We start from the raw sequence: 19,647 nt of genomic DNA on the forward strand, positions 1-19,647 counted from the left end.
ACTATAAATCCTTCCATTCGTCCTTCTGTAAGGTGGTTTGGAAGTTTTTTTCGGATTTTTTTGAAGAGTTTTTGACACTTAGTAAATCAGAGACACGCTTAGAAATGTTAGGTTTATTATGTTATGATGGCGAGGTCATTGAATTTGGGAATTGGCTTGATAGGTCGTGTTATTATTAAAAAAAAGAACTCCACTCAATCTTAGAATTGTGAGGTTGATATGCTAACCACTTCCACTACCAGGCCGAGATTATAGATGTGTCAAAGTGGTGGCCCGGGGGCCAAATCTGGCCCGCCGCATCATTTTGTGCGGTCCGAGAAAGTAAATCATGAGTGCCGATTTTCTGTTTTAGGATCAAATTAAAATGAAGATTATAGATGTATATTATATTTCCTGATTTTTCTCCCTTTTTTAATCAATATTTGTATTTTTTAAATCATTTTACTGTGTTTTAGTTCAAAAATCATTTTGTAAAATCTAAAAAAATATTTTAAAAAATACAATAGATTAAACATTTAAATGTTTATCCATTTTTTCCTTGTTTTCAGTTTAAAAATAATTTTGTAAAATCTAAAAATATATAAAAATATCTTCTCTGTTCCACTTTAATATGGAACATAATGATTCAAAGACATTTTCCCTTACTAAGAAAAAAAGCATTTTTAGATCTATCAAAAAACTGAATATTCAAGGCTTTTGATCCAATTCTTTCAATCCATTTATAAAAAAAAAAAAATCTAAATATTATATCTAAAATGGTCCAGCCCACTTGAAACCAAATTTACATTAATGCGGCCTGCGAACCAACAAAATTTGAGGGAAAACTCCTCTTTTAACCAAAATTAAACATAGCCTCCCTCAGGATACACATTTATAGGCATATTAGCATCCCACATCACCAATAGTTTTTCACCTAACTAATGTTTTGACAGGTTTCACCTTTTTTATGATGGCCTGAAGGCGAAAGGTCATAAGTAAGGAATGGAAACACTAGCCTGCCGTCATTGTGACGGCACCCCCGTTGACCTGAGCATTGTCTTAAGTCAGCCTCGGGTTCAACGGCCTGATAAGTAGAGCTAAATAGCCGTTGGTGCTCTGTCAGGGAATGCTCACCCATAAAAAAAACTACCCTGGAAGGGATTGTCCAATCACCAGAGGCAACCAAAAATCACCAGTAAGAAAACAAAACTTCTTATTATGATACATAAGATACGTCACGCTTTCCTTATGAATTTAATCACAAATAAATTCATTCTAATGTATAATACTTAGTAAAAAAATAAAAACAAAACTTCTTATTATGATACGTAAGATACGTCATGCTTTCCTTATGAATTTATTCACAAATAAATTCATTCTAATGTATAATACTTAGTAGAAAAATAAAAACAAAACTTATTATGATACGTAAGATACGCCACGCTTTCCTGATGAATTTATTCACAAATAAATTCATTCTAATGTATAATATTTAGTAGAAAAATAAAAACCAAACTTCTTATTATGATACGTAAAATGCGTCACGCTTTCCTTATGAATTTATTCACAAATAAATTCATTCTAATGTATAATACTTGGTAGAAAAATAAAAACAAAACTTCTTATTATGATACGTAAGATACGTCACGCTTTCCTTATGAATTTATTCACAAATAAATTCATTCTAATGTATAATGCTTCGTAGAAAATTTAAAAAAAAAATGAATTGTCAAGTGTTTTTTGTCCTAAGATCAAAATAAAAATGACAACCATAGCATTGTTTGTTATTAAATTAGCTGCTGTATATCCTGTTTTTGTCTTGATGCCCCCAAAGTGAGATCCACTGAGGTCTTTTCCGTTTTATTTTCAATAGAACATCACCTGTGCCAGGACAAGATTAAAATTTAATGCTCATATAGGTCACCCCCTTCTTTTTATAACATCTATTCATAAAGAGAATGCGAGTAGCTTAGCAGACCATCGTTAACACGTTTGGACTTCCACATGATAACGTTGAGGTTAGTCTCCAGACCTCGTGCCATTTCCGAGGAGGATGCCTCAGAACTTCCTGTTTATGATTTGAGACCAAGAAACGTTTGGGAAGGCCAAAGAGAACCGACTTAAGTCTGAAAACAGCCTTTTTTTTGGGTTCCGAACCCATTAAAAGTTCGATTTTGGTCAGTTCAACGAATGAAAATGTAGGTCACATGATCACATGGGCGTCTTAATTCTATAAAACACATCTGAGATGTCAAAAATGCCTTCACGGTCCGAATGTTGAAAGCCAATGCATGTTTTTAATCATTATTTAAAGTCAAAACAGCCTCGTAGTTGTGATTAAAAAGTCAAATCAGGTTTGTAATCATGATCAAAAGTCAAAACAGGTTGATATTTTCATTATTTAAAGTCAAAACAGGTTGATATTTTCATTTTTAAAAGTCAAAGTAGGGTTTTTTTCATTATTAAAAGTCAAAATAGGTTGATATACTCATTATTAAAAGTCAAAACAAGTTGATATTCTCATTATTAAAAGTCAAAACAAGAGTAAAGCTCAGATACATCATTGCAAGCCATCATTATGAAGTTAATAAAGTACGTATAATAAATGCTAAGTGGGCTAGTGGCCAAGTTATTAGCGAATTGACCTCTAAGGTCAAAGATTCCATCTCAGGTCAGTCCTTACTTTGTGGAATTTGCATGTTTGGGTTTGTGTGGGTTTACTCTGGGTACTCAAGTTCCCTTTTACATTCCAAAAACATGCATGCTAAGCTAATTAACCTCACTAAATTACCCCTGAGTATGATTTTATTGTTCTTTGTCTTCTTGCGATTGGCTGGTCACTAATTTAGGGTATCCTCTGGTAACTGTAGTTAGCTGGGATAGGCTCCAGCACCCCCCTTGTGTGGATAAGTGGTTCAATTGAAGAATGATAAATAATTTTGTGCATATTTAAAAGTGAGTGGAGCCATGTTTATACTTCTACTAATGATAATGACATAAACTGTATAAAACAAGGATGTCAGATATAATATTTAGATTTTTTTATTCTATAAATGGATTAAAAGAACTGGATTAAAAGCCCTGAATATTCAGTTTTTATAGATCTAAAACAATATTTATTTTAGATTTTTTTAAATATATTTTTAGATTTTACAAGATGATTTTTTAACTAAAAACACCGAAAAAATGGATTAAAAAATGACAATTATTGTTTTAAAAGGGGGAAAATCAGGAAATTTAATATACATCTATACACTTTATTTGAATTTGATCCTAAAACAGAAAGTCAGCACTCATGATTTACTTTCCCGGACCACACAAAAATGTGGGGCGGGCCAGATTTGGCCCCCGGGCCGCCACTTGGAGTCGCACTTAAATTGGGTTCTCTACAAAAAAGGGCCACATTTTCGGATGGGTCGCTTGGACATTTGACCAATGCTCTGAGGAGGTCTGGCTGATGTCTAGCCTGTAATCAGCCGCAGACAGAGCTGCCACAGGAAACATCTCCCCATCACGTTTACGGAAACCAGCCCTTCTCTAGAGACGCTCTGATAAGTGCGTCCAAAAAAAATGCTTGCATTCACTCTCTGATTTTCACATTTGAAAATAAACTCTAATTTAGAGCTCCCGGAAAATAAACACGTGTCCAAATGATATTTTGACGTCCACTTGCTAACGATAGTCAAAACATCTCTCAAACAATGCTCTGATTGACCTTGTTTTGCACAGGAAATCATCTCATTTCCCACAATGCAACAGGTTTGGATTGTAATCTTTACCAGTACATCTTGGCGTAAATAGTTTTCTGTTCGTCTCAGGGCGGCCATCTTGGTAGGGGCAATATTCATATTCAAAGTGAAAGGATTGATATTCACATCTAGTCTTAAATCTTATTTCTTCATAGGATTACTCGATCAATTATTTCAAACGATAGACGTCCGAGTCCTCTTAAGTGGGAGGGTTGCCTTGAAACGATTGGACGTCTACTTGGACAAACTCATCTTTGTTTTATACTCGATAGAAGACCAAATAACCCACGATTGGTCATTCATCTTTTTTACTCATTCTATACTTACCGTATTTTGATGTTTAATATACCTGTATATTAAGTGATTTTTTTTCTATTTTGAGCATTTGTGTGCCATTTAATATACCCCTGCCATTTAATATACCCCTGCCATTTAATATACCCCTGCCATTTAATATACCCCTGCCATTTAATATACCCCTGCCATTTAATATACCCGGCTATATTAAGTGATTTTTTTCTTTTTTTAGGGTTTGTGTGCCATTTAATATACCCCTGCTATTTAATATACCCGGGTATATTAAACGGCAACTCAGCTTTTTTGGCTAGATTTGTATGGTGTTCATAGGGGCATAATTAGAGATACTTAAGTTAATTAAAATTCCCAATTAGACTTTATTCAACAGTAAGTAGTTTTAAGCAGTAATTATTTTCAGTCTCCAAAACGATGATGCACCCCATCACGGCATAAAGAGGGCGTAGTAGATTGTACCTTCCTGTTTGTGCGCCATTTAATATACCCCTGCCGTTTAATATACTACCCGGGTATATTAAATGGGGGGGGGGTATATTAAACAGCAAAATACGGCAATTTCCTATTTTTTCTTCGTATTTTCACTGAAGAACCAGCCATTAAAAGCCTTTCCGCGATTTTTGGTTAAAACACGTCCCAGCCTTCTGGCTTTCTTAACCCTGACAGGTGAGGCTCCTTTTTTTTCGGACCACCACCTCCCCCTCCCTCAAATTTCGGGGCGAGTCGCTTCTTATGAGCATTCAGGACAGCCTGTCTGTCATGTTGGAATGTTGAAAGCTGTTTGCCTTTTTGGGCCCATGAAAGCATGTCTCTCCATTGCGCGGAAGCTGGAGATTATCTCCAAAAAAGAGCCAAGGTCGCCCTGGATTTCAAACCCCCCGCCCTTGTCATCCTCTGCAGCCTTGATCTTGTTTCTCATGGCGTCCGCTCACCACCTTTTTTGACTTTGGTATGTCGCCAATGACTAAAGTCGTATTGTTAAAAAAATTTATGCAAGTCCAGTTACTTTTTGTTGAGGTTTTTGGTTATTTTCTGGAATATTTGCCTTTGCAGGGTGGTGAACGGGGGGGGGGGGGGGGGGGGTGTCAAGTTTAGACTTGTCTGAATGCTAAAAAGCCCCACCTCGACCTTCTTTTGAGAAAGTTGTCAACATTACTTGAAAAATACAGTGGCGCCTCTATTTGCGAAAAAATCATTCTTTCCTCCTAGTGCTTTTGTAATTTGAATTTGTTTTTTAAGTGGAGTCAAACTGGTGGCCCGGGGGCCAAATCTGGCCCTTTGCATCATTTTGTGTGGCCCGGGAAAGTAAATCATGAGTGCCGACTTTCTGTTTTAGGATCAAATTAAAATGAAAAGTATAGATGTATATAAAATTTCCTGTTTTTCCCCCTTTTAAATCAATAATTGTCATTTTTTGATCCATTTTTCTGTGTTTTTAGTTCAAAAATCATTTTGTAAAATCTAAAAATATATTTAAAAAAAGCTAAAATAAACATTGTTTTAGATCTATAAAAAACGGAATATTCAGGGATTTTAATCCAGTTCTTTTAATCCATTCATTAAAAAAAAAATCTAAATATTATATCTAAAATCGTCCAGCCTACGTTAAATCCAGTTGACATTAAACCAACCCGAGTCTGACACCCTTGTTTTAGGGTATTCACAGTTTATTTCCAGTACATTTTAAATCATTTCTCAATTTTGACAGACTTTTCCAAGATGCTTTTTGTTCGTTTATCAGTTCCTGCTACTTTTTAGGCATTTCCAGGTGAATTCCTGTCAGTTTTGAGGCATTTCAAGGTTCCTATTATTTCGTAACCTAAATATTTCGATGGAATTTGAATTTAAAATGCAAAAGGCAACCCGACATTACAATGTATTGTGAAGGCTGCAAATTGTGGAGAAACCTGAAGAGCAAGGGTCACACACACGAGCCCTCCCCAGGCCGATGAAGATGTACCACCCTAAACAAAGTCCAACAAAGACAGGAAGGGCCGAGCCACTGAACCTTATACCCGGGCCAAATCCTCCCTACCACAGTTAACGGGTGTCAGTTGTGTGTGTGTGTGTGTGTGTGTGTGTGTGTGTGTGTGTGTGTGTATGTGTGTGTGATGGGCAAAGGGAGATTGTTTTTCCTGTTTAGGAATTTATTCTCGGAGGATTAGCCGTGCGAAAGCAAAGGCAGCGCGGCAACGTAAACAACGGGGATCAAAATGGACACGCTCTTGGCCAAAAGAGCCCATTGTCCAATGTTTATTGTTCGTGTGAGACAACTTGGAAGAAGTACTTAAGTCAGGCATGAGGGTTTTTTTTTTGTGGTGTTAACATGATTAGCATGATACTTGTACGTGTAGGTATGACGTGGTTTGCAAAAATGCGATTCTATGAAGAAAAAATGTGTTTATATGCATGTTAAATGATAGAATTGTGTTAAAAAGTGTTCAAATTGTACGATCAAAAGTTCTTTGGTTTGCCTCTGCATAGTTGAAACCAAAAACATTATTAAGTAAGTTAAGAAAATTGTGCGATCAAAAGGACTTTGGTGTGCCTCTGCATAGTTGAAACCAAATGCATAATTAAGTAAGCTAAGATAAATGTGCGATCAAAATGACTTTGGTTTGCCTCTGCATAGTTGAAACCACTAACATAATTAAGTTTTGCCTCTGCATAGTTGTAACTAATAACATAATTAAGTAAGTTAGGGTAATTGTGCAATCAAAGTGACTTTGGTTTGCCTCTGCATAGTTGAAACCATTAACCTAGGTAAGTTTGCCTCTGCATTGTTGAAACCAATAACATAAGTAAGTTTTGCCTCTGCATAGTTGAAACTAATAACATAATTAACTAAGTTAAGGTAATTGTGCAATCAAAATGACTTTGGTTTGCCTCTGCATAGTTGAAACCCATAACATGATTAAGTAAGCTAAGTTAATTGTGCGATCAAAATTACTTTGGTTTGCCTCTGCATAGTGGAAACCAATAACATGATTAATTAAGTTAAGGTAATTGTGTGATCAAAATGACTTCCTTTTGCCTCTGCATAGTTGAAACTAATAACATAATTAACTAAGTTAAGGTAATTGTGCAATCAAAAATTATTTGGTTTGACTCTGCATAGTTGAAACCAATACCATGATTAAGCTAAGGTAATTGCGATCAAAATGACTTTAGTTTGCCTCTGCATAGTTGAAACCAATAAGATAATTAAGTAAGTTAAGGTAATTGTGCAATCAAAATGACTTTGGCGTGCCTCTGCATAGTTGAAACCAAATACATAAATAAGTAAGTTAAGATAATTGTGCGATCAAAAATTCTTTGGTTTGCCACTGCATGGTTGAAACCAAATACATAATTAAGTAAGTTAAGGTAATTGTACGATCAAAATTACTTTGCATAGTTGAAACCAATAACATGATTAAGTAAGCTAAATGAATTGTGCGATCAAAATCACTTTGGTTTGCCTCTGCATAGTTGAAACCAATAACAAGATTATATGAATGGCAATCTGATGATAACAATTGGGTTTTCAAAATCTTTTAAATATTTTCCCATTCGGTCTCTTTGACATAAACAAATATCCAATCTTATTTGCCTTGGACTTACTTAACAATGGCTCCACTCAATTTACAGTTGGTCGCTTAGTAGCATGGAAATAAAATAGTCTTATCTCCTCCTTGGCCACACATTTTCCAATAAAACAATCGAATTTCTTGCGTAAAAAAAACAAGGAAAACACTGGCTGCCATAGCAACCAAAATAAACAAACCTACCTTCCACAACAGGTCTTCCAGTAAATGACTCTGACTGACTTCCTGGCCAATAGCAAAATGCTATTAAAACGCCATTTTTTAAAACTTTTTCCCCCCAAAAATGATTACGCACAAGCTGAAGTCCAACTTATCATATTTATCGAGGCATTAATTTTGAAAAGTGGACTTTCCTTCACTATGAACTTCAATATTTTTGCCTATTCCGAAGTTTTTTCGGGCCAGACGGACTAAATCCAGGTTTTAGTGTTAAATTCAATCCAAAGGCCATTTGTTACAGATAAAAGTGAAATTGAAATGTGCGTTTGTGGCTGCGCACAGCTGGAAACGGAGATCATCTTTCCAAATACATCTTCCAGATTGTTTCACCCTTAAAAGGCCGACCATATGGATGCTATATTAACACAGACATATTTCATATCCAGGGTAGTCACATTTTTTTTTTACCGTTTTTGAATGGAGTGAGTTTCTGTACTGTAAAAAGAAAAAAAATCAAGACTTTATTGTCATTATACACACGGAATTGGTGGTGGTACTCCACAAAGTGCATTTCCCAGTAAAAAATATATATAAATAAGTATTATAAAAATAAAAATTCATGTCCAAAATGTAAAATGCAAGATATTGTGGTGCATACTATATTATATTTTATTTTAGTCCAAACCTATAAAGTAGTTAAGTCAGATTTTAAAGCCATGTCAAAGCCTTAAATTAGAAACCGATTTGTCCTACCTTTTTTAATGGCTCATGAATGCAACACTCCCACAGAAAGCAATTTTATACTTAGTTTTTTTAATATATTGTCCAGAGGTGTCAAAGTGGAGGCCCGGGGGCTAAATCTGGCCCGCCGAATCATTTTGTGTGACCCGGGAAAGTAATCATGAGTGCCGACTTTCTGTTTTAGGATCAAATTAAAATAAAGAGCATAGATGTATATTAAATGTCCTGATTTTCCCCCTTTTAAATCAATAATTGTCATTTTTTAATCATTTTTTTCTGTGTTTTTAGTTCAAAAATCATTTTGTAAAATCTAAAAATATTTTTAAAAAAGCTAAAATAAACATTGTTTTAGATCTATAAAAAAACTGAATATTCAGGGCTTTTAATCCAGTTCTTTTAATCCATTTATTTAAAAAAAAATCTAAATATTATATCTAAAATAGTCTGGCCCATGCTGAAATAGTAGTGTGTGGTCACATTGAAGTTTTTCTTATTCCCCTTAGAAAGCCACCACACATTTTATAATTTGGATGCTAGCAAGATCAAAACAACTGCCAAAACAATTAGAGGGAGACGGAGGATGTTTTCACTTCCACACTTGCCCCCCAACCTCCCCCTCTAAAACCACACACACACACACACACACACACTCACACACACACACACACACACACACACACACACACACACACACACGCCTGGGATCGCACATCAAAGTTGTCAACAGAGTGTAAAAGTTGATTTTATTGTTTGCTCCCTTGGCTTCTGTCTCCCTCCAGGCAAGCCGACAGACACCATTTCAAATAAGTCGAGCGGGTGTCAAAGGTGTGGCTTGTGGCCCGGAGTGGGGCCCGCTAGGGTGTCAGACTCGGGTTGGTTCGCGGGCTGCTTTAACGTCAACTTGATTTTACGTAGACCAAACCATTTTAGATAGAATATTTTGATTTTTTTTAAATAAATGGATTAAAAGAACTGGATTAAAAGCCCTGAATATACAGTTTTTTATAGATCTAAAACAATGTTTATTTGAACTTTTTAAATATATTTTTAGATTTTACAAAATGATTTTTAAACTAAAAACATCGATTGAAAAATTACAATTATTCATTAGATATAATATTTAGCTTTTTTTAAATAAATGGATTAAAAGAACTGGATTAAAAACCGTGAATATTCAGTTTTTTATGGATCTAAAACAATGTTTATTTTAGCTTTTTTAAAATATATTTTTAGATTTTACAAAATGTTTTTTGAACTAAAAACACAGAAAAAAATGATTAAAAAATGACAATTATTGATTTAAAAGGGACAAAATTAGGAAATATATTGTACATCTATACTCTTCATTTTAATTTGATCCTAAAACAAAAAGTCGGCGCTCATGATTTACTTTCCCGGGCCACACAAAATAATACGACGGCCCACATTTGCCCCCCGAACCGCCACTTTGACACACATCCACAGAAACTGACAAACGAACAAAAAAACGCAAACAAATCTTCTTTAAGGTTGAGTTAACTGCTTTAAAATCCTTCTCCAACAAACTCCCTTAAGCACAAAAACATTCTTGTATGTGATTTTTATGTATTTTTATAGGATTTAAAAGCACTCTTATTATTGGTTATGCCATACAAATAATTTTGCCTTGTTATTGTGACTTTTCAAATTCATATTTGTGGTTTGGCCCACTCATTTTTTTTTGGGGGGGGGTTTGCTGGCTTCTGGTTTTTGTCGCCGCCATCACTTCCAGTCTTACCCTCCTTTAAATGACTTTGTTTCCACAGGAAAACTGCGGTTAGACGTTGTGGGAGGATTTTTCGAGGCTCTGAACAACACCTGGTTTTAACATGCCATGTTGCTTCACCTTGACTTTTTCCTAACTGGAGACACGTTTGAACAGTGTATTTCATTAAAATTAAAAAAACAAAGAATGACACCTGGGCACTGGGAGCTCATGGTAATCATGAGATCCAGATGCTTATTTTGTCAGCAGAATGTCTCCACCTTTGCATAATATACGGCAAGGGTTGGTTCGCAGTTAACTTGATTTCATGTGGGCCATTTTAGATATAATATTTAGATATTTTTTTTTAGATTAAATGGATTAAAAGAACTGGATTAAAAGCCCCGAATATTCAGGTTTTTATAGGTCTAAAACAATGTTTATTTTAGCTTTTTTTAAATATATTTTTAGATTTTATAAAATTATTTTTGAACTAAAAACACAGAAAAATTGATTAAAATGACAATTATTGATTTAAAAGGGGGAAAATCCAGAAATTTAATATAAATATATACCCTTCATTTTAATTTTATACTAAAAAAGTCAGCACTCATGATTTACTTTTTGGTTCGCTTTCAGATCATTTGGATTTCATGTGGGCAGGACTATTTTAGATATAATATTTAGATTTTTTTTTAAATAAATAGATTGAAAGAACTGGATTAAAAGCCCTGAATATTCCGTTTTTTTATCGATCTAAAAAAAAATTATTTTAGCTTTTTTTCTATCTATTTTCAGATTTTACAAAATTATTTTTTAAACTAAAAACACAGAAAAAATGATTTAAAAAATAACAATTATTAATTTAAAAGGGATAAAATCCGGAAATATAATATACATCTATACTCTTAATTTTAATTCAATCCTAAAACAGACAGTCAGCACTCATCATTTTCTTTCCCGGACCACACAAAATGATGCGCCGGGCCAGATTCGGCCCCCAGACCACCACTTTGCCACATAAACATCCAGTCAAGCAATCTTTCTCAGGGTGTACAAACCTTTACATCTGCTTTAAATCTTGTCTTATTTAACTATCGACTCTTTCCCTGCCATTAACGGCAATACCTACCCAAACCACTTGGACTAAGGATGCCAATTTCCAAAGCTTTTAAGCAGCGTTATTAATGTAAAAGGAGCCCAAATCCCCTCTAATTGAGCCGTGGGGGTTTTGTTTTGTTTGGAGATTGACGACCAAATGGAGTCAGGTTCTCGGCATGGGTGAGGGGCGTTGCGTTGGGTTGGGGGGGTCCCATCCCCTTGGCCGGCCGGAATCCCGGGACCCCACCGTCTCTAATCCCTATCATTAACTAACCGGCGGCAGCCATTGCCCTCTCATCAACGTCCTTTTGTCCCTCCATTCCTTCCCCAACATCCTCTCTAACCATTTGACTCATCTCCCCACGTTTTTATCTACTCCCGTGTCATTGTTCCCGCGTATTTTCCACCCCGTTTCCTTCCCCGTCCGACCCCAAACGATTCCCGTGTGGGTATTGCCGTTATTTGAATACTTTTTTACGTGTCTAGTATTTTTTTTAATTTTTTTTAGGGCCTTCCAGTCACGCACAAGTTCGTCAATTCGGGAAAAAATACTCACGGGGGGTGTCGTGGGGCCCCTTGAATAGCGAGAAGGGAAACACCTTGTGACCCTGTTGCTACTATGGGTGCAGAAAAACATGAATGGGAAGGAACAGTAGGGAAGATGGACGCCATTTTGGGGCCTGTTTTTAAAAAAAAAAAAAAAAAACATGTGTGGTTATATCATCTGTTTGCCGTGAATTTTAATGAGCTTATCACTAGTAGACGTCTAATCCATTTGAAGTGGGAGGGTGGCAGCGAATGAACATTTGCTGCCACCCTCCCACTTCAAATGGATTAGGCGTCTAGGGCCTTCAATAGCCTGCAATGATAATCTTATCATAGTCATTTGTTTACATTGAAGTGTGTATGCATTCATTTTGTATTTAAAAATATATATATGCGTTTTTTTCTGAATTGCTTATTGTTATGAGGGCTCGAGGGGGTGCTGGAGCCTTTTTAATGCTTTGACTGAGTAAGAAATGAAGTATACTCCAGTAAAATTTGCGATGGTCTTGAATTTGTACGGTAAAATCTCCAGTTTTTGCTGATTTATTTTCTACTCTGATGGACTTTTAATTGTGTATTCCAACACATCACATGATAAACCGAACAAGTATTTAGTACTCATTTTCTATTAGGTCAAACACCATTCTACAGTTTTGTTATCGGTTTATAAGAACGTTGCATCATTTTTTTGTACAATTTTAATAGTTATGGATCAGACTGAGTCTTGAACATTTATTTTTGAATAGTTTTTGATAAGATTCATTTATTTATTGTGAAAAAATCCATGATAGTGGGACTTGCTTTATACATGGCCACAAATTCGGTTTAGAAACCACCTAGACCAGAAATGGGCAAACTACGGCCCGCGGGCCACATCCGGCCCACGAGGCGTTTTAATCCGGCCCGCCGACATTGTCCAAATATTTTTCTTCTTTCTTTTTTATTTTTTTAAACTTTTTTTTCTTTTCTTTTCCAAAGATGGCGCCATCACGTGGAAGCCAGTGGCAGTAGCTCTGTCCACTCTTATTTGTTTTTGGTGTTTTACAGTCCCTTCTATCTTTTTTTTAAATAAAACATTTTAATATTTCTTAATACATTCCTTTTTACTTAACTTTGTACTTCATACGTTTTACTTTAATGATAAGTGATGAGTATGTTAATACTTTACTCCTTTATTTCTCTATGTTTCATATGTACTGTTAACGGATGCACTTTTTTATCTGTATCATATCTTCTGCTGACCTGGCCCATCTGTCAAATTTTTAAAGTCAATGTGGCTCGCGGGCCGTAGTTTGCCCATGTCTAACCTAGACAAAAGCATCTAACAAACCCTTCATAACGTCATTACACAATGCCCTAATTGTTAAAGACCTCAAAACTCATTAGTAGAAATCTCAATAGGGAAAACCAGCCATTGCATTTGACAAAAAAATCTCCACCAATCCACTGGCTCCGCGGCACGAGGGTGTGACTCGGTCTGACACGGGGGGGAGTCGCCACTTAGCGGACCCTTGCCAAAAAACGCTCCCACCAGAAGCCCAACACTGCCAAAAACTGCATCCCAGGCTTGATTGCGGTGACCCACATGACCCTTGACCTTTCCAAACTACACTACGTAATCGTCGGGAGTCTCTCCCCAGCCACAAATCACGTAAAGGCGATTGCACCAGCAATCAATTTGACTTCAAACAATCCTCCCACCCACCCCCGCAGCCATTTTTTATCGGTACTCCTCATCACATCGAGCCTGACAAGCTGATTTTATAAATTATCCCCCCATGATTGCTATTGTTCAACTTTATGCAATAAAGTTGAATATCCGCCAAGATGTATTCCAGTAAGGGGTGTTAAACTCGGTTTAGGTCGTGGAGCAAAATCTCATGTGGGCTCGTTTATTTTTGGCCTGAAAAGTTACTAACTTTGAATTTATTTGACCCCTTTTTAGATTAAATGGATTGGATGTCTATTGCCGTCAATGGCATTGAAAGAAGAGCATCTATAGCCAGTTGAAGTCACAAGTGAGTTCATTTTTGTCTGTTTTTTTTGGTATTTTTGTGTCAAAGTGGGGGCCCGGGGGCCAAATCTGGCCCGTCGCATCATTTTGTGTGGCCCAGGAAAGTAAATCATGAGTGCTGACTTTCTGTTTTAGGATCAAATTAAAATGAAGAGTATAGATGTATATTAAATTTCCTGATTTTCCCCCTTTTTAAATCAATAATTGTCATTTTTTAATCATTTTTTTCTGTTTTTAGTTCAAAAATCATTTGGTAAAATCTAAAAATATATATAAAAAAAGCTAAAATAAACATTGTTTTAGATCTATAAAAAACTGAATATTCAGGTCTTTTAATCCAGTTCTAAAAATCCATTTTTAAAGAAAAAAAATGTAAATATTATATCTAAAATGGTCTGGAGTTTGACACCCTTGTTTTAGGGTATTCACAGTTCATCTCCAGTACATTTTAAATCATTTATCAATTTTTACAAACTTTTCCGAGATGCTTTTTGTTCATTTGTATGATCCTGCTAATTTTTTAGGCATTTCCAGGTGACTTTTTGCCGGTTTTGACCCATTTCAAGGTTCCTATTACCCATTTAAAAGCCCTATTTTGAAAGAATAAATGTAATTGCAAATAGGAAATTAGTAGTAGTATCACACAACTCCCAAACAACAGTTTTTCCGGCACCCTTCAAGCCCACATGCCGCACCTTTGACACCATAGCATCTAAAGCGAAATCCCTTTTTTATTCAATGTTGAATTTTGCCAGGAAAAGTGAAAAAACGACTTTAGGTGTTTTATCTGGCCACCTAAGCAGGCTATGATTAGGTCTTCAGAAGACAACATTCTTATCTGACCATCTGTTTCTTATCTTCTTGCTTTTATTTTTCAAATCTACACATTTATTGACCTAAGGGACGCCAAGCGGCAGGCCGCCAATCCTCTCCCTGGGGAGGGAGTTTGAGGTCGGCCCCACCTGGAGCCCAAAGTTTTTGCGTGATGGCCCAGGATCGAGTGGGGATTTTGAAGGGGAAATACCTTTTTTGGGGTTTTTAGGGAATTCGAAGAACTAGGAATTAATGTTTTTGGGACATTTTGTCCCCATCAAATCCTTGAATACTTTTGAATTTATCACTTTTATAAGTAGGATGAGATAATGTGAGAATTTGCATTGTTTATTTTTGATAGTTGAGGATTGCTAGGGAGTTTTTTTGTGTTTTTTGGTGTTTTTTGTGTGTGTTTTTTGTGGGGGGTTTTTGTGTGGGTTTTTTGTGTGGGTTTTTTTGTGTGAGTTTTTTTGTGGGTTTTTTGTGTTTTTTTGTGTTTTGTGCGTGGTTTTTTTTTTATGTGTTTTTGTGTTTTGTGTGGTTTTTGTGTGTTTTTTGTGTTTTTTTTGTTTTTTTTGTGTGTTTTTTTGGGGGTTTTGTCCAAAGGACGAGCCGTAACTAAACGTCTGACACTTAACACTTTTAACGAGCATTTACCTGGACTAATTGTAATGTAAAACATGGTTCCTCAAGTCCAGACATGTCCCGCTTTGGTGCAGAAACCTTCAAATTGTGACTTTTCTTTACCTGAACAGTATGTAGGTATACAACATTTACTATATTCCTGAAAAAAATACTTTGAATGCTGTACATCTGTGCATTATCATCAATATTTGGACAGCTGTTTTAAAATAGCTTTGTCAGTGACCCCAAAAATAACGGAAATCATCTTTTATTATCGTTTTTAAATTTTGGCAAAAAAAGGGATATCATCACTTTTACCAAAATGTTATCAACATCTTTTTTATGCCCAAATGCCAGTAAAAAAACACTAAACTTCATAAGTACCATCTATGGCATATTGGCATCATACTTTTAAGTATTTTATTTAAGCCACAATATTAAAATTTGATCTAAAACTCAAAATTATTTTTTTTACTGTTCATCATCATTATTTAAATTTATGGGTCCATGTGAATGATAAATGAGTATTTTTAAAATATTTGCAATGAAAGAATAGTGATGATCAATAAATAATACCCCTAAAAAATATTACCTCAAAAATCTACCTGGTTATGTCTCCCAAAACCACTTATTTTTAACAATTTCATAATTTTTAACACATTCCATACCCTAACACATTCCATACCCTACAAAACATCACATTTGGTTTGTAAAAAGATAAAACTTTTTTGTGAGGCTTTATTAATTCAAATTTGACCCAAAAAAATAACTTTTTTTGAGTTCCTTTTTCCTTATAATAAGGGATTTTTTTTTATATATTATGGTGACCTTTTTTTAATGGAAACTAGACATAATGTTGGTAAGACATGGATAATTTTGCAATGTTTTGGCCATTTGGAACAATTTTTTGTTATATGAATGACGAAAAAAAAAAATAACCCTAAAAAAATATTACACCAAAAATCTACTCTTTTAAATTTTTTTAAAATAGAATTTAACATGTTCCTATTCATAACTTTACATTATCCAAGTAGGAAACTGGCTGTGAATGTGAATATTTCAGTGCCATGGACGTCCCTATACATTTGTTTTGTTAAAAGCGACCATAACTTCTCCTAAAATATGCTCAAATTAATTAAAATGCAATCCCCCCCCCCTAACACCTTGTCAATTCACCCCAAAAACAAAATGCATATCGAGTTTGACCTGCCTGAACAAGAATAACATTGTCAAGAGTAGGGGAAGGGCCAAGAGATGTTTGTGGGGAGAGGGGGGGGCTCTGGGAGGGAGTGGAAAGGTGGGGTCATCCTGGGGGGTTGCGAGGGGGGGCTCGGGGAAAAGGGGTGGGGATCTCCCTTTAAAAAGCCAGTCCTCCCTCCGCCGCCACCACTTCCTCGCACACTGGCCGTCTCCCTCCCTGCGATCGCCTCCTCCCATTCCTTCACCTTCCGAGGCCTTTCGGGAGCGGAGCTCGGCGTCCAATCTATCCATTTTTTTTTTACACCATGGAGGCCACTACAGGGGAATACGCGGATAACTACGAATACTACGACGACAACGAGACTTTGGCTTGCGACTTCTCCGAATGGGAACCATCGTATTCCCTCATCCCTGTCCTCTACATGTTAATCTTCGTTTTGGGCTTATCTGGCAACGGCGTGGTTATCTTCACCGTTTGGCGTTCCAAATCCAAACGACGAGCGGCGGATGTCTACATTGGCAATTTAGCTCTGGCTGATTTGACCTTTGTGGCTACACTCCCACTTTGGGCTGCCTATACGGCTCTAGGCTACCATTGGCCCTTCGGTGTGGCCCTTTGCAAGATCAGTAGCTACGTAGTCCTCCTCAACATGTACGCTAGCGTCTTCTGCTTAACCTGCCTTAGCTTTGACCGCTACCTAGCCATCGTCCATTCCCTATCCAGCAACCGGTTGAGATCCAGAGCCAGCATGTTGGCCTCCCTTGGCGCCATTTGGCTTCTCTCAGGTCTTCTCGCCCTTCCAACACTCCTCTTCCGGACCACCGTTAGCGAACAGAACAGTAACCGGACCACCTGCGCTATGGACTTCAGTTTAGTGACCCTCAACCAGAGACATGAGTTCCTATGGATCGCAGGGTTGAGCTTATCCTCTTCGGCGTTGGGGTTCTTGTTACCCTTCCTGGCTATGACCATCTTCTACTGCTTCATCGGATGCACTGTCACACGCCATTTTAACAATCTACGCAAGGAAGACCAGAAGAAGAAGCGGTTATTGAAGATTATCACTACCCTAGTGGTGGTTTTCGCCATCTGCTGGACGCCATTCCATGTTCTGAAAAGCATGGATGCTCTGTCCTACCTGAATTTGGCGCCTAGTTCTTGTGGGTTCCTGCGGTTTCTCCTGTTAGCGCACCCCTACGCTACCTGCCTGGCTTACGTCAATAGCTGCCTAAACCCCTTCCTCTACGCCTTCTTCGATTTGCGTTTTCGCTCGCAATGCCTTTGCCTGCTCAACTTAAAGAAGGCTATGCATGGCCATATGAGCTCCATGTCGTCTACTCTCAGTGCCCAGACGCAAAAGTCGGAGATCCAGTCCTTGGCTACCAAGGTTTAGGAAAAAATGGACGTGAAAATTCCTAAAAAAAACATGAAAAAATCTTAAAAACAAGAAGATGAACTGGCTGGAGCCAGCTGGCTGAGCTCCTTTTTCCCCTACTCTTGCTTTTGTTTGAGCTGTCAATCAATTTAGCAGAGAAAAAAATATCACACTGGATGACTCTTAAAGGTGTACAGTATTTTCATACCATAGTACAATTTTTTTTTGCTCAAAAATCTACTTTTTAAAGGAGCCAAAGCCCAGCAGAAGATGCCAAGAAAGACACAAAAATAGTATAGGCATGCAGTACTCCTGCTTGGACACGAGATGGTGCTGTTTCGCAGCTCAAATAACATACAATTTGGACTACAAAGCTAATTTTCGGATCAAATCTTCTGTAGTTTATCTCCGGGTTTCTTTTAGAAGCACTTGTACTATTTTCAAGGAGCGGCAATGGCGTTATGTAGATTTTTTTTTTTTTACCGAGGAGTCGGGGGACTGCGGGGCGACAGATGGCGCTCGACAAATGTTGGGGGGGCCGGATTCGGGTGTTATGTGTGGTGGAGGGAAGAAGGAATTTGTATATAGTGTCTTTTATTTTTTTGTACATGGATGTTAACTAACTACTGTATTAAAGATGTGTTCTTGGACACCAAATGATGTTTTTTTTATTGAGTATGAAAAGACTGAAACTTGGAGGGCGGGGCAAAAGGTTAAAGGTTTTTTTGGGGGATTTTTTTGGCGTGACTTTCAGTATTACACCATCCTGTTATTTGGGTGAGGAGTATCACCCAAGAGGTTTTGGAGCTTTGTTATGAATGCCTTGCTGTTGTTTTACACCTTCAGAGTAAGAGATCTCTAATCTCTATTGATTCACAGTCAGTGTTCAGACTGTAACCAGATTAGGCAAAACAGCAAAGTGTGGATTCAGGAGTCACCTGTGATACGTGGGGTTCTAACTCGGGTTCAAGTGCCTCTTTCTACAAACTTTTCTGAGGGTTATACATTTTTGAGAGATTATTATGAAAATGGAAATTGTTGTTTAGCCAAAAAAAAGGATTTTTCCAAAAAAAAACATTCATTAGAAGCAAAATGGGGCAAAAATTAGTGGTCGCTTTTTTGCAGTTACCTGATTTGGTCAATTTCCATCTGATACCTTGAAAATGGTCAAAACATAAGATATTAATATTCAAATTTCTTAAATACTTTTTTTAAAGGTTAGCCCAATTTGACCATTTGGCATTTTCTATGCTGTTTTTTTCTGCAAAGTTTGTTTTACTAATGTAAATATAAAATTTATATGTCTAAAATGTACTGTTTTTTGGGGGATTATTTGATTTTTTAGTGGGAATAATCCAGTATTAATTGTGTTTTTCATAACTATTATTTTATTAAGTTTGTTACAATAATGTACATTTAAACATATATCATAGCATAATACATTTATTTTGTTGGAATACACACTTTAGCATTATTTTATTTCTTATAGCCCAAAAACTATTTGACTGAATTTGACGTCTCACGCCCTAAATGGCAACCAAAAACTTAACAGTACTTAAAAATACATTTTAAAAACCTCTTATTTTCCCCCATTTCCGATGTTCTAAAATTTTTATCGCCATACCCGATTTCCGGTCACATGATTGGCTCTGCGACCTCTCAAAAGTCAATAAAAAAACTAAACCACGGTCATTTAAAACCGTTTTTTTTTCTCTCCCAAGCA

General features: G+C 36.5%; 1 protein-coding gene across 1 annotated transcript; it reads left to right on the forward strand.

Annotated features, from left to right (window-relative positions):
* Positions 1 to 16,749: 16,749 nt before the first annotated feature.
* Positions 16,750 to 18,574, forward strand: aplnra (apelin receptor a). Its single transcript, XM_077715985.1, has one exon. The coding sequence runs from the start codon at positions 16,854 to 16,856 to the stop codon at positions 17,940 to 17,942; it is 1,089 nt and encodes a 362-aa protein (XP_077572111.1). The 5' UTR covers positions 16,750 to 16,853; the 3' UTR covers positions 17,943 to 18,574.
* The last annotated feature ends 1,073 nt before the right edge of the window (positions 18,575 to 19,647 follow it).

Source organism: Stigmatopora nigra, chromosome 4, assembly GCF_051989575.1.
Source record: "Stigmatopora nigra isolate UIUO_SnigA chromosome 4, RoL_Snig_1.1, whole genome shotgun sequence".
NCBI lineage: Eukaryota > Metazoa > Chordata > Actinopteri > Syngnathiformes > Syngnathidae > Stigmatopora > Stigmatopora nigra.